The 13,854-nt window shown below is 36.8% G+C and overlaps 1 protein-coding gene across 1 annotated transcript; it reads right to left on the minus strand.

The window, feature by feature from the left end:
- Positions 1-10,654: 10,654 nt before the first annotated feature.
- On the minus strand, positions 10,655-13,619 carry LOC132116591 (neuronal acetylcholine receptor subunit alpha-10). Its single transcript, XM_059525458.1, is given in 6 exon segments — positions 10,655-10,984; positions 10,987-11,472; positions 12,991-13,047; positions 13,050-13,479; positions 13,481-13,523; positions 13,609-13,619. Coding segments are annotated over 6 exon segments (1,224 nt in total). The 3' UTR covers positions 10,655-10,787.
- Positions 13,620-13,854: the final 235 nt, after the last annotated feature.

Raw genomic sequence — 13,854 nt, forward strand, 5'->3', positions numbered from 1 at the left:
TCTTCGTCATCATTTACTACTAGCACGCGACACTTCTCTAGCCTCGCGAGTTGCGCATGGATCGTGAGCTGCCTGTTAACAATACGGTACGGAACTATGGGAATATCTGAAATGCTGCATCTGATTCTATGTAAACACAGAAGAAATTTTTATCCTCTTATCACGCCACAAAACGAATCCACGTGTCATTTTGGTTTCTCTTCATTTGTTTACCACCACTGGTTTTATTCCAGGTAAGACTGCCATCACTTTATGAGATGGATATATCCCGCGTATTTTTCGTATTTATATGTAGACTGTACCTTAATAAGATTAAAATTCAGTTTATTTATAGAACTGATATTAATGTTTTACAATCCTTAAACTGGTTATATATTTGTTTCTTTGTATTATTGTTTTTTTTATATCGATATTGCAAATATGTGGTTGATAATTACATTTTTCTATGTTTTTGGTGTGTTTGTTTGGTTATTTGATAAGATACATTAATGTGAATACTTAAATATTACACTTGATAAAGATTTTGGATTAAACATTAGTTTACACATGGACGTATAAGAGATTATAAAATGGACATGTCCCACACCAATCTGGAATATCTGTGGATCCAACCCTATTGACAGCAGTGAACAGATGTAATTTGTGTTATATTCTCATCAACCTGATATTTTGTTCAAGGGGGTTGACTCACTGATAATTAGTGTTTATGATACAATAGATGCATTTAGACCAGAAGTACCCAGAATTTATTTATTTCCCTTTGGAGCTTCTTATTATTATTATTTATTATGCAGCACTGGAAATCCTGTGAGTGGTTTGTGTGTACACTGGTGACTCAATTTATTAATAATTAGCAATTTACATACTGGACATTTTGATTATTTTCAAATCTACGCATATAGAAAACTTTCTTTCTTATTTTTGTTACCCAAATCGTAACTATATAGGATACAAAAATTCCATATACGTTATTGCTTTATGTCTAAAGAATCATTTTTTTACAAGTAATTTTGATTACAAGATTTTGATACTTTCTAAACACTTGCTCAGTTCATGCTGCAGGACAGCAGTGCTGCCAGCTGGCACGCCGTTTTCACACCACAGCCTCCATTTTTATCTTTCATTAGAGCGCTATTTTATCTGGCTCTTGGGGTGAATTGATTTGCTGGGGGAAGCGCTGACCACTCTCATCCTCAGGGAACAGCAGAGAGTAATTGAGTAAACATGCTATGTTCACTAGAGTTTCCCCCGCTGCAATCAGTGGGGCCGTAGTTCAACTAAATATATGGGCAGCAGTTTGAAAGGTTATTGTAGCTCTCCTGTTTCAGACAGGTAAAGTCTGTTAGCAGCACTCTCATTCATCATAACTGAGGCATCAGGCTGCCCTGTATGGAGGAATTATTGGGTCAGATTATAAACTAAAAGTCTAAAACTAAAAGTCTTAAACCAAAACTAAAAATCTAAATTTGAAACTTAAAGTCAAAATCGAAAATTAATTGGGTATTTAGGATTGGGCATTTGGTATTTAGGATAGGGCATTTTGTATTTAGGATTGGGCATTTTCTATTTAGGGTTGGGCATTTGGTCATTTAGCCATTTAGGGTTGGGGATTTGGGGATTTAGGATTGGGCATTTGAAGATTGAGGATTGGGCATTTGAGGATTTAGGATTGGGCATTTGACAGTCCCTCCAGGATTTCGCGGGATTTTTTTGTGATTGTTGCGGCCTAAAATGCCAGATTTTGCGGCAGCTTTTTCAAAAAGTTGCGGGAAAAGTTGCGATTTTTTTAGACAGATTTTTCTCAACAGCATTGCATTACCTTGTGATTTCACAAACATGTTATGATTTTTTTAAGTGTTCTTTGCAAACTTACTCCCCCAAAGCACAGGAATTCAAAAATTCTGGGAAAATATGTTTTATTTGCTCATCAGAATAAAGTGCAAAGGCTATTTTTCAACCTTGACAATTCATGGGCAAAAAATATAAGTCCATTTCTTTTCAATTGAAACTTCCTCATTGCTGGGTGGTCACTTTTGGAGAGTGGGATATTCAAGGCAGTGCATGTGGCAACCCAGTCTTCACATATCTTAGGAGACAAAGAGTAAACAGAACATGCATATTTGTTAATGACATTAAACAATTGTCTCCAGTACAGCCCAATGCACAATGTAAACCATTTTTTTTCTAAAAGACTGACCAGTACAAAACTTTAAAAATGACCCTGCTTAGAACACCAGGTAAGCTCAAAGGACTGAATGAGGTTGCCAACAGGCCAATTTTAAAAATAGCACAACTCAACAGTGAGATGTGTAAAAAAAAAAAAAAAAAAATTAATGATAGTGTCTTCACTCACTATCACTATTACCTCCTCCTTTATTCTTGCATTACTTGTCCACACATGGTCACTTGCTTGGTAACATTAATATTAGTTCATGCTTCACCCATACAACTCTTATATTTATGTTATGTAACTAATTTTGCTTTTACTGTCATGTTTTATTCTTTATTCAGGAGCAGCAGCAGGAATACTGATATCAGTTTGTCAATTTTCCTTCGCAAAGACCCGCCCCCCTTAGTTATTGTTGCTATGTCCGACAAGCTACGCTGCTCTCATGCCACACCATGTTCTCACGCAGTGAAAAATACATTGCGGAGCAGAGAAAAGACTGACAACACACTGACGAACAGGACAGAGCAGGTTACTTTTCGGTTACTTTTAATATTAAACATATTAAAGTCTCACCTTTCAAATTTGGTCATTTTTTTTAAAAGAAATTTAAACACCAAATACCAATTATAATTCATTCATTCATATTTATAAACATATAAATACCATTTTGTGGCTCTTAAATGTGTCTGACAGATCACTGTAGAGCATCAGTTAAAGCTGCTCGTGAACCGATCATCTCTTCCTTCTAGTTCATTTATTATTATAGCATCAAATAAACATGAATGAACATAAGGAATGTTGTTTTAAACCGTGGAAAGGCATCAGTACATTCCGTTTTTCAAGTTCAAATCCTCCAATGTAATCTGCTATATCTCCTGACTGCTTTGTCGGACAAAATGGCGGATGGCGGTTTATGGTTGGTTAGATCGCCTGTCAATCAAGCTCCCTGCAAAGGGTGAATTAAGAAAAAAATCATGTTGTCCCCGTAAAATATTTAGACTTTTAGCATTTTGTTGCCGCAGCAAAGTCTATGTAGGGGAAACACTGGATAAATGATTGATGAAACTACCGTGTGAAAGCATGAAAAATAGTTTTAACTGCCCCTCTCAAACTCGCTAGCAGTATCACCTGTGCCCACGCAAGGCCTGCCTGACAACTGACAACTGACAAAAGCAAACCACCACAGACCTAGTTTTACAAACGTTATGAAGTTTTGTTGTTTACCTTGTTCCTTTCGCTGCTTGCGATGGATTTGCGAGCAACAGCTTCGGTGATAGTCACTTGCCGTGTAGGCTCTTGCACGGACATCCTTCTGGCATGTTTTGCTGTAGAGAAGTGTCGGTCAAGCGAGGATTTTCTTTTGTGTTCCACGACAATGTTGCACACAGTGCAAAATAGTTTCCCTCCACTTTCATGGAGAACATTAGGGAATTGCTTTGCACGGTCTTTCGCAGTGATATTTGTAGGTAAGTGTGATGTATTCGCGCTCATGCCTGCTTTCTCTGATAAGGAAGTCCTTCTGTGTGAAAATAATGCCGCGTGCAGTGACGGACCAAACTGATTGGTTGAATTTGCGGTAAAGCTGTGGTGATTGGATGAAATTGCAAGGCCGCAAATAAATCGCGTGGATTGGCTGAATTTGCGTGAATTGGCGCGATCGCAACATCGCGAGTTTCTGGAGGGACTGGCTATTGGTCTGTAATTCCCTCTATATGGCTCTGGGTCACTGCTCCTTTTTGTGAGTGGTAACGACACACCCGACAAACGAGACTGTCATAAGGCCGCTAGAGGGCGCTTGTTGCTTGCACAAAAACATATGTGGTCGTTTTTAGGAGGACAGTCTCGTTATTTAGATGAAATGAGATGAAATATATGTTACATTTAAACCAAAGACTATAGAATACCCGTATGACTTTGACTGCATTCCAGCAAAAAATCCAGTCAGCATAATCAATTCCAGCAAAAAATCCAGTCAGCATAATCAAAGCATGATTGGTGTGTCGAGCATTTACAGTAGGCTATTATTTACAAAAGTATTCAGAACGTTAAGGAGATCGAAATGAAGGTGAAAAAAATATATAAAAAATATAACAAATAATAATAGTGTAATAATAATAATATAGAAATAATACGCGGGAAAGACGATCAGTTAGTTAATGGACTCACAAGACAATGATCAAATATTTTACTTTAAGTCTATTTTATATTATGCACTTTATATAACATTTATTCATGATAAACTTAATTTGAATGCTGACGATCGCATACAGCCGGTAGACAAGGCCTATGGTCATTATAATAATTTAATAATTTAAAAAAATTATATATTAATATAATAGTCTTAATTCAAAATAAAACATTAATGAATCCAACTCTGACAATACCTTGTTGTTATGGTCTCGCAGGTTTGTTTACGCATGAAACTCGTGGCCATGACATAATATCATTACATGGTGCTACAGAGGTAACGTTAGATAGCAGCTAAAATTAACAACAACTGACATCATGTAGGCTAAACTGTACCACACCACTGATCTATAATAGAGAGTGTATCAGACACATTTCTTTAATGAAGCTTAACAACATACAATTAAAACGTGTCGTTTAAACAACATAACATCCCTCATTATGACTGAGTGGAATATATATATATATATATATATATATATATATATATATATATATATATATATATATATATATATATATATATATTTATATATATGTATGCGGCAGCCATACCGTAATAGCCCATATATAGCGGACAAAGCATTACAGACTCCTGCCCTATGAAGTGAGCACACGCTTCCGACGTGCCATTTTGAAAACACTATGAGAGCGCACGTTTCTTTCGCCTGTTTGGATACTTCAAAAGACGTTTGCACCGCCAGTTTGGTAGACCTGTTTACACGTTCAAAACGCGTGTTTTGTCCGACTCAAAACGCACGTCTTGGACGCCTGTTTCTATTATGATAAACGCACGTCAAAAACGCGCGTCTTTGGTGACTCCAAAGCGCACGCTAAGAACGTGCGTTTTTACAGTAAATCACACGTCAAGGACGCGCGTTTGGATACACCAAAACGCGCGTTTCTGGCGCGCGTTGTCCACAATCCCAAAGCGCACGCTAAGAACGCGCGTTGTTAAATCGCGCGCTTTTGACGTGCCAAGATGCAATCAGACGCCCGAGCAGGCGTTAGTGACTACTTTGGCTTTCCATATCATATCCATATCTCTGAGCGAGCCCAGAGAAAATTCTTACAAGAGCAACGTGTATCTGAGAGCGCGCGCCCAGTTCCCTCGCGCGAGCAGAGAGATTCGCGCTCCGCACATTATATTCCGCGCGCGAGCAGAGAGATTCGCGCTCGCCTATTATATTAATGTACTTTAGCGCTACAATAATGCGCTCTCGACATTTGACAGGGAAATAACGCCATAGAGCCCTACTCCAATTCTGTGGCCTTATATTATGTTTTGCATCCATTCACACTTAACTTTGTGCATCTATTCACCTGTATTTTATACTGATTGATGTTAATGATATGCCTACTGATTTTTGTGGTTGTTTTTTGGCAATATTTTGTAATAAATATTATGTTCTAAGTTATTCTGCCATGTCGTCTTCCTTAATGTTACATCTTTGAGCCAGGTGTAATACCTATGTGTAATACTGGGTACCGCGTAATATCACTGCTCCTGCTGCACACATATTTAGAAAGTTTCAGGAAGGCTCTGTAATTTGAAAAGTTGTTTGATAAGCCTCAAATTGTGTGATTTTGTGAGTTTTTATAGCTACCATACCCCCCTGAGGGGTCTATTTACGCCAAGGGCTAATTAACCTTACCACTAGAGCCCTGCACGGGCCTCAAATCTAGGCCCGACCCCGGCCCTGGCCCGAGACGCTCAGGCCCTAGCCCGACCTGTGTCCGACAGCTCATCAGAATTATCAGCCCGAGTCCGACACGAGCCCGTGTTTTTATTTATTTATTTATTTATTTTATTACACAGCAGAAGCCTGCCCTATTTGCAACAATTAAAAAAGGGGTCAGTTTTGTGTTATGTTTCTTTTCATTTCTTTATCAAGTTAACTTAGAAAAATGTTTGGAGCATTTTTTTTTAAACGAAGATTTACGTTAATCAGCCGAGCTAACAGCGAGTAGCCTAAAACATATTTAATCAATTAAGCTTCTCAAATTAACGCTAATACTTTACTTGGCTACAATAAAATCCATAGATATAAAACACTTCAAGCATATCACACAGACAGTTAGTTTAATAGGCTATATGTTTATTTATTAAACCACAGTGAGTAAAATAAAAAAAAATTTAAATACTGAGGCAGGCTCGCAACAGCGCTCGCAAACGAAATGAGAAATGGCCTACAATCTAAACAAATTAAATTAATTAAAAACAAACTTGCAGGTTATCTACCTCAAAAATGCACCACAGAACATGTCCATTCTTTTTTCCATTAGTTTCCAACAGTTAAACGAAAATAAAGTCCAGTCAAATGAAAAGTTAGAACAGTCTCTTACAGAGCATCGTGGAGAAAAAGAATAGCATCCAGAGTGGAAGGTTTTAACCCACTCCTCTCTTCCATCACTCTTCCCGCTGCGCTGAAGACACGTTCGCTGCTGCTGCTGGCGGGACACTAAACACAGAGCGAGCCAGTCTTGACAGTTGCGGTAGCAGGGTCTCGTGCTGTTTCCACCATAGCAGCATATCTCGTCCATCACCTTGCATGTTGTGATTGAGGCGCATGTATTGCTGTACTTCATCGTCGTCATCCTCGTCCTGCTCCACAATGTTTTCAAACTCGGCCAGTGCTCTCCTCTTTGCTGCGTGTCCGCAACAACAGGTGCACACACAGAAATGCTCGCCGCTGCATGAATCATCATTTTATAATTATTATTTGGCCAACTAGGCTATGATTAATACATTAATTTAGAGGCCTATAATAGCTACTACTACAATAAGTGGATATAAGAGAAGTATAATCGTGGGTCGCTCTGACGGAAAAGCGTGCGTGCGTGCGTGAGACTGTCATGTCAGTATGTCAGTATAATTATAACGGGTTGAATTATCAGATTATGAAAGTTATGAGGTTATGAAATGTCTATATTTGTTTTTCTATCGTCGACGTCAACTTCTCTCTCTTTTTTTTTTTTATTAATGTCTAAAAATATAAATAGAAGGATATTCCAAAAAAGGCCCGAGGCCCGGCCCGCATGTGAGCTATAACGTGAAAATTAGGGGCAAATTACTAGGGGCATAAATAAGTCGGGGCCCGATGGGATCGGGCTGAAATGCAGGGCTTTACTTACCACTGCTGTGAAAACACACAGAGCAAAAGGTTAAATGGTGGGGTGATAGAAATAATGAATATTTAGTAATGTGATTTGATGATTTATGGTAGACTTGGCCCCTGTGTCAAATCCTTCATTTCTGACTGCAGAGTTTTTAATATTCATTAACTAAATCAATTGCATCTCATTCTTAAAAGGGATTTTAAAAGGGCTAAAATGGTTAATTGCATAAATCTCACAATTAACAAATTACTGAGGGTCAACATTCAGTTCAGTTCTTTATGTGCAAGTATGAGATTTCCATGGATCACAGGCGTTGTCATCTGTTGTCACTTTAATGAGAACTTTAAAGGATTTACAATCTGTAAAGGTTTTATTTTGCAGATTCATTAAAGATTCATAAAAACAACAACATTTGATTGATTCCAATATCTCAGTTATCATCCTCTGCCTGGCACAAAGACATTGGCTAAGCATAACTCAATTAAATACTGTAAATATTTTATCATTTTGTACATACAGCCTATTGCATACAGTATAATGTTTAAATAATATTCATATTGTACTATCTAATATTGTATATCTAGTTACATTTATATATTATATGATTACATAAATTATATTTATATATTTGCACAAATCAGGCAGTAGTATATGGATCACATGCACTAATAGACAAAACCTTAGGATAGGCCTATATCTGAAACAGTCAGTGTAATTGTGTATTTGGCTCCATTTATCATTCTGATCTGAATTCAATAGCTTTCCATTAATAATTTCCCCATAAACTGCAAGTATGTTATCTCTACTTTTTTTATTTACCTTGCAAACATAATGTTTAAATACTATAGTATACCTGCTTTAATTTATTGAGAGCAGTAAAAAACATTAGTAAGGACAGTGAACAAAATCTGAGTGCATCCATGTCATAAAATTCCTGGTTGGCTGTTTGATTGGTTTTGGCTACAGAGGTCTATTTTCCCTACAGGCAAAACACATTAGTTTGATGCTATTGATACTTTGAAAACTAGTTTACCTAACATTAGCCTCCTGAGACCCTGCATACTCATATGAGGACATTATATTTTAGTGAATTTCTCTGAGACTATACATGCCACAGTTCTAAGTCTGGATGTCATGTACAGAACCCATTCAGGGCTTTTCAGAGATACTAAATGTCTGGATGTTTCACCAGACCCCTCCCTCTCCTTGGTCTTCAAAAACACATTAATATGCGAATTAGATTTAGTTTATGATACATCATATATAATGAGAAAATCTGTTTATGGCAATTTTACACACATTTTGCATTAAAAAATGGTATAGCAAATCATTCTGTTATTACATAGTTGAGAATTATCTTTATACAAAGTTAGGTAAACAAAAAAGTAATTAATTAATTAATTAATTAATTAATTAAAATAAAGAATCCTTAAAACTTCAAGTGTATTAGTGATTTAAAGCTGCAGTCGGTAACTTTTGACGCTCTAGCGGTTAATAAACAGAACTGCTTGCGTCTTGCGGAAGAACATTGTAGCCGGAGCTACTTCTCTCTGTTTATGTCTATGAAGAATCACAAAGGTACCGGGTTACTCCGCCGCGGTACCCCTGAAGCAATCTAAAATAGTCCGAATATATACACTTATTATAGATGTACCCTAGTGATTCAGGACAGGCTAAAAACACGGTTTGGAAAATGGATTCATGGTGTACTCGCTTATTATATACAATTTGTAAATCTTGAACACCAAAAAAGTTACGGACCGCAGCTCTGATTGGTTGTTTCTTACCGGGAGCGGATGAATTTCTGCAAATGGCAATAGGACCACTGGGAGGAGCCAGAGGAGCTTGATTTTTTCACTGATTATCTGTCTCATATTCTACTGTCAGGACATAATGACAGGTTTCATTAATACATTTTTACAAAAGTTACCTACTTCAGCTTTAAAAAATGTTTTTTTGCCTATGCATGTTCATTCATGTCTTTTTATTTTATTATTTAATTGAGTCCCGATGTCCTCAACCAAAGATGTAGCTTAACTTATTAATGAAATATCATTTGTAATAATAATAATAATAATATATATATATATATATATATAAATGAATGCTCTAAACAATGTAATGACATGAAAAACAAATCCTAAAATGTTTGGCTGGGTTTTAAAGGGATAGTTCCCCTGAAAATGTAAATTTGATGTTTATCTGCTTACCCCCAGGGCATCCAAGATGTAGGTGACTTTGTTTCTTCAAAAGTACACAAACTGAGATTTTTAATACCAAACCATTGCAGTCTGTCAGTCATATAATGGAGGTGAATGTGAATGACGGCTAAAACATACAATAAAATAAATAAAAAAATTAAATAATAATTAAAAAAATTAAACCCTGTGGCTTGTGACGATACATTGATGTGTAAAGACACAAAACAATCAGTCTGAAACTAAACAGTATTTATATTGTTTTTTTTTACTTCTGATGCACTGCAATGCCTGAACTGTCTGAACTGTATGAGCCCCTCCTCAAAACACAGCCTGCATGTGAGGCGTTTTCTTCTTCTTGCTTTACAGCAGATCACAGACTTACTTGGAACATTGGAACATTGACACTCCTAATTGAGATTATAGATAGAGTGGCAATGGTCCATTTGAGAGACAGGTGGCAGTAATGCACTTGCTCATACAGTTAAGCCATTGCAGTGCATCAGATATATATAGTATGTTTTAGCCATGATTCCCATTCACATCCATTATAAGACTGACAGATTGCAATGGTTTGTTTTAAAAATCTCTGTTTGTGTTCTACTGAAGAAACAATTTTTGGGTGAACTATCCCTTTAAGAGGTTAATGCCAAATAAACAATCACATGAATGCAAGAAAGTGTTATTTTTGGGACCTCATGATTTGACCGAACAACCCAGGGGCCTAATTAATAAATGTCCAGAAAAAAACAGCCTTAAAGAGACTTTAAATGTAAATAAAAATGTTTTAAATAAAATGTTGTAAATAAAAATTCTGCATTAATACACATCTGATCATGTCTAGTCTAGGCCTATATTAATGCTGTTTATTGCATTCAGCTGGGTTTGAGAATAGCAGAGATCTAGTATAAGTAAAGCAGAGTAGTACGTTAATAACTGTCCCATTACTTATCCCTCATTTAGAATGAACCTGGATTCATGAACAATACAACAATAAAAGAAATGAGACACTGTATGTCTGACCTGTGTCATCAACATCAGTGTCAATGCCTTTTTTAAGAACTACACAGACGTTTATGCATGAGGCCCCTGATGTCTTTAATATCATACCTTCAGACAGCTTTCCCTATAATAAGCAAACTCATGAGAAAGACCATGATAAAGAATATCCACATAAAAAAGCGATCCATGACTTTGGCAACTTTCCGCCACTCCCCATTTCGTCTCTGTGTGGCCTTCTGTTCATGATAAAAGTTAGCGATGTACTCGATATTCCTCAGGATGTTTTGCTGATGTGTTTTGCAACATGTATTTCCCTCTTCTCGACTGATTCTTTCCCAGTTGCTCTGCTCTCACTCCCTCTCTCTGCTGTAGTTCCTGCAACCTCTCCATGGTCAATGCCCACACAGGTACCATCTATCCAGCCAGTTTGACACTCTTTACCTTGCCGGGCAGATAAGGTCGGACTGATATCTCCATTTAATGGATGTTTTATCTCCTGTGAACAGCCTTCACCAGCTGAAACACCTCGTATCCTCGGAGCAAAGTCCTCACCCACAGCCTGTCCATTTAAAGTGCAGTTGCTTCCCTTCTGTGCAGGTTTGTCTGTGTACACAGACAAGCAGCTCTCTCCCATGTCATAGACAAAGCAATTTCGAGCCAAGTAGTGGAGGATAAAGAAACGTGCCCGTGCAGGAACAGGCTGAGCCTCTGGTCCACAGTGGTGGATGTTCATAATGAAGATGGTCAGGGCTGTAGAAGATGTAATCATGGTCATTGTGGCAATGTAATATTTCCCTGTGAAAACATTGGGACTGATGAACATAGACATGAGAATTCATTCCAAAGCTATCAACAAATAATAGATTTTTTAAACTACATGTTACTTGACAATCATTAATTATTTGCCCTCAAGAGCAAAGCTTCTGTAAAGTATTCTACTGTTAAACACTGACTGGGGTACATCTCCTATAGTTAATTTGCTTTTATTATTTTTTTATTTTATATTAAAATTATTGACCTACAGCATGTGCCTTGTTTATTGCTTTTCTTTTAAAGCTTATTTGCATCTCATACAATCTGATAATTATTTATTTCAGGCCTTGTGGGTGGGGGTGTTTTTTCATTGGTGAACCACTTAAGTGCACACCAAAGGAATCCAAGGGGATGTTGTGCTGAATAAAGATTTAACATTTACACAGCCTGTGCCCACTTTTATGGTTAGGAAATAAAAGACAGAACTGATTTAGCCAGCCAAAGACACTCTGGCTCAGAGCACACAAGATGTGATAGAAAAATATGGTTATAATTATATGATATAAATTGAGATCAAATTGATTTCAGTGTATATTCCTGTAGCACAATTGGTAGAGCATGGTGCTAGCAACACCAAGATAATAGGTTCAACGGATCCATAGTAGCTTTGGGATCTGTATTCTGTTGATATGACCCGTCACTATTGTCCAAGCGAAAAAATGTGATGTTGCTGCCAGATCTCAATGACCAAAAATCACATTTTATATGATGCAAAACTAACTAAACTGAATATGTAATATTTTAATATTATATTTTAACTGAATATTTCATTTAAATTGACACAAATGTGTGTCTTATTTGTCATCTCTGATAAAAGAATAAACTACATAGCATAGTCATCAAAAGTTGTAAGGACAAAAACAACAACAACGACAATAAGTACACTTTGCTTGGAAATTATTATTTTGTTGTTGTTGTTTTTTTTTAACTATGAACTATACCCTAAAGTATTATTATTATTATTATTCAATGAGCAAACTGTTTATAGGACATTTTCACTTGCTTTTCCTTTTTTTCAATCAATCAGTCAATCATGGTGAAAACCATGGTCATGTTGTACTAATTTGTTCCTTCATTTTAGCAGTAATACATTGTGAGAATAATGAAAAGGGTTAACAAATTCTTAATTCATGGCAAAAATCATATCCTTATTAAATGTTGCTTGATTATGCTTAATTCAAGAAATATTCTTTAAAATAATGTCTTAAATACAAAATCTTATTGTCTAACCAAATTTTGTGTTTAAATAAGTTGATTTGAGGTTTTATAGAGGCAACCATGACAAAAATACAGATAAAAGATTTTTAATTTAATTTAATTTATTATTTTTTACATTTTTGTAATTTTTGGGAGGGGTGCAGTGTATGATAAACTCGCCGAAAAGAATCTGGAAAATAGCAAAATACATAAGTAAATTATGTGTTGCGCCAGCAATTATCCACTGCTGTTATCAATAATAAAATTCTTAATGATCATAAAATTACAGCTATGGGATCTCACCAATGAGTGGCACATTCTCTGAAGGAGGCATGCTTTCAGCAACCAGAAGCTGAAAGACGTAAGGGCAAGTAACACTGTTAAACCTAAAGATACTTTCTCTCCAGAGTCGACTGGAAGATAGAAGCCTAGCGGAGCCAAGAAGGAGATCATCATGCAGGGAATGAGAAGATTAAAGATGTAAAAAGAAGCTCTTCTCTTCAGGTGAAGTGTGTATGTGATATCTGGATAGGGGTCTGAGCAGCAGCCATAGAGAATAATGTTCTTCTTTGCAGGCATTCCCTCAACCTCCCACTCTACATTCTCTACAAAGTCAGCTAGATCAGCACTGTCCAGGGCATTATGAAGATCCATCTGGTTGCCATTGTGGATCCAAGAGCCAAAGGTGAGTCAGCACTGCTGGGCATCAAAAGGGAAGTAAGACACATCCACTTTGCAGGAGCTCTTGGTTATTGCCGGCTGGTCCCACATAATCTGGCCATCACGGCGAATAAACCACATTGGTCTCCACAGAGCTGGAGAACTGGTCATCTGCACTGGAAGACAGAAGGCGAAAATTAAAAAAATGACTAACATAGTCACCAACACTGAAAGATTAACATTTTCTAAAAATGTACTCACTCTCTGGCCATCCAAGAATTAGATGAGTTTGTTTCTTCATCAGAACAGGTTTGGAGAAATTTAGCACAAGTGATCCACATGGCTCCAGTCTATCAAATAAAGTCTTGTGAAATGAAAAACTGTCTCAGTGATGAATTTGTTTTTTTGCAAACTCTCAGCTTTTCACTTTAGAAGATGTTAACTGATGGACCAGAGTTCTTTGTATTTCTTGTGAATTATTGTGATGTTTTATCAGCTCCCCATTCT

Source organism: Carassius carassius, chromosome 36 (genome assembly GCF_963082965.1).
Source record: "Carassius carassius chromosome 36, fCarCar2.1, whole genome shotgun sequence".
Classification (NCBI taxonomy): Eukaryota; Metazoa; Chordata; class Actinopteri; order Cypriniformes; family Cyprinidae; genus Carassius; species Carassius carassius.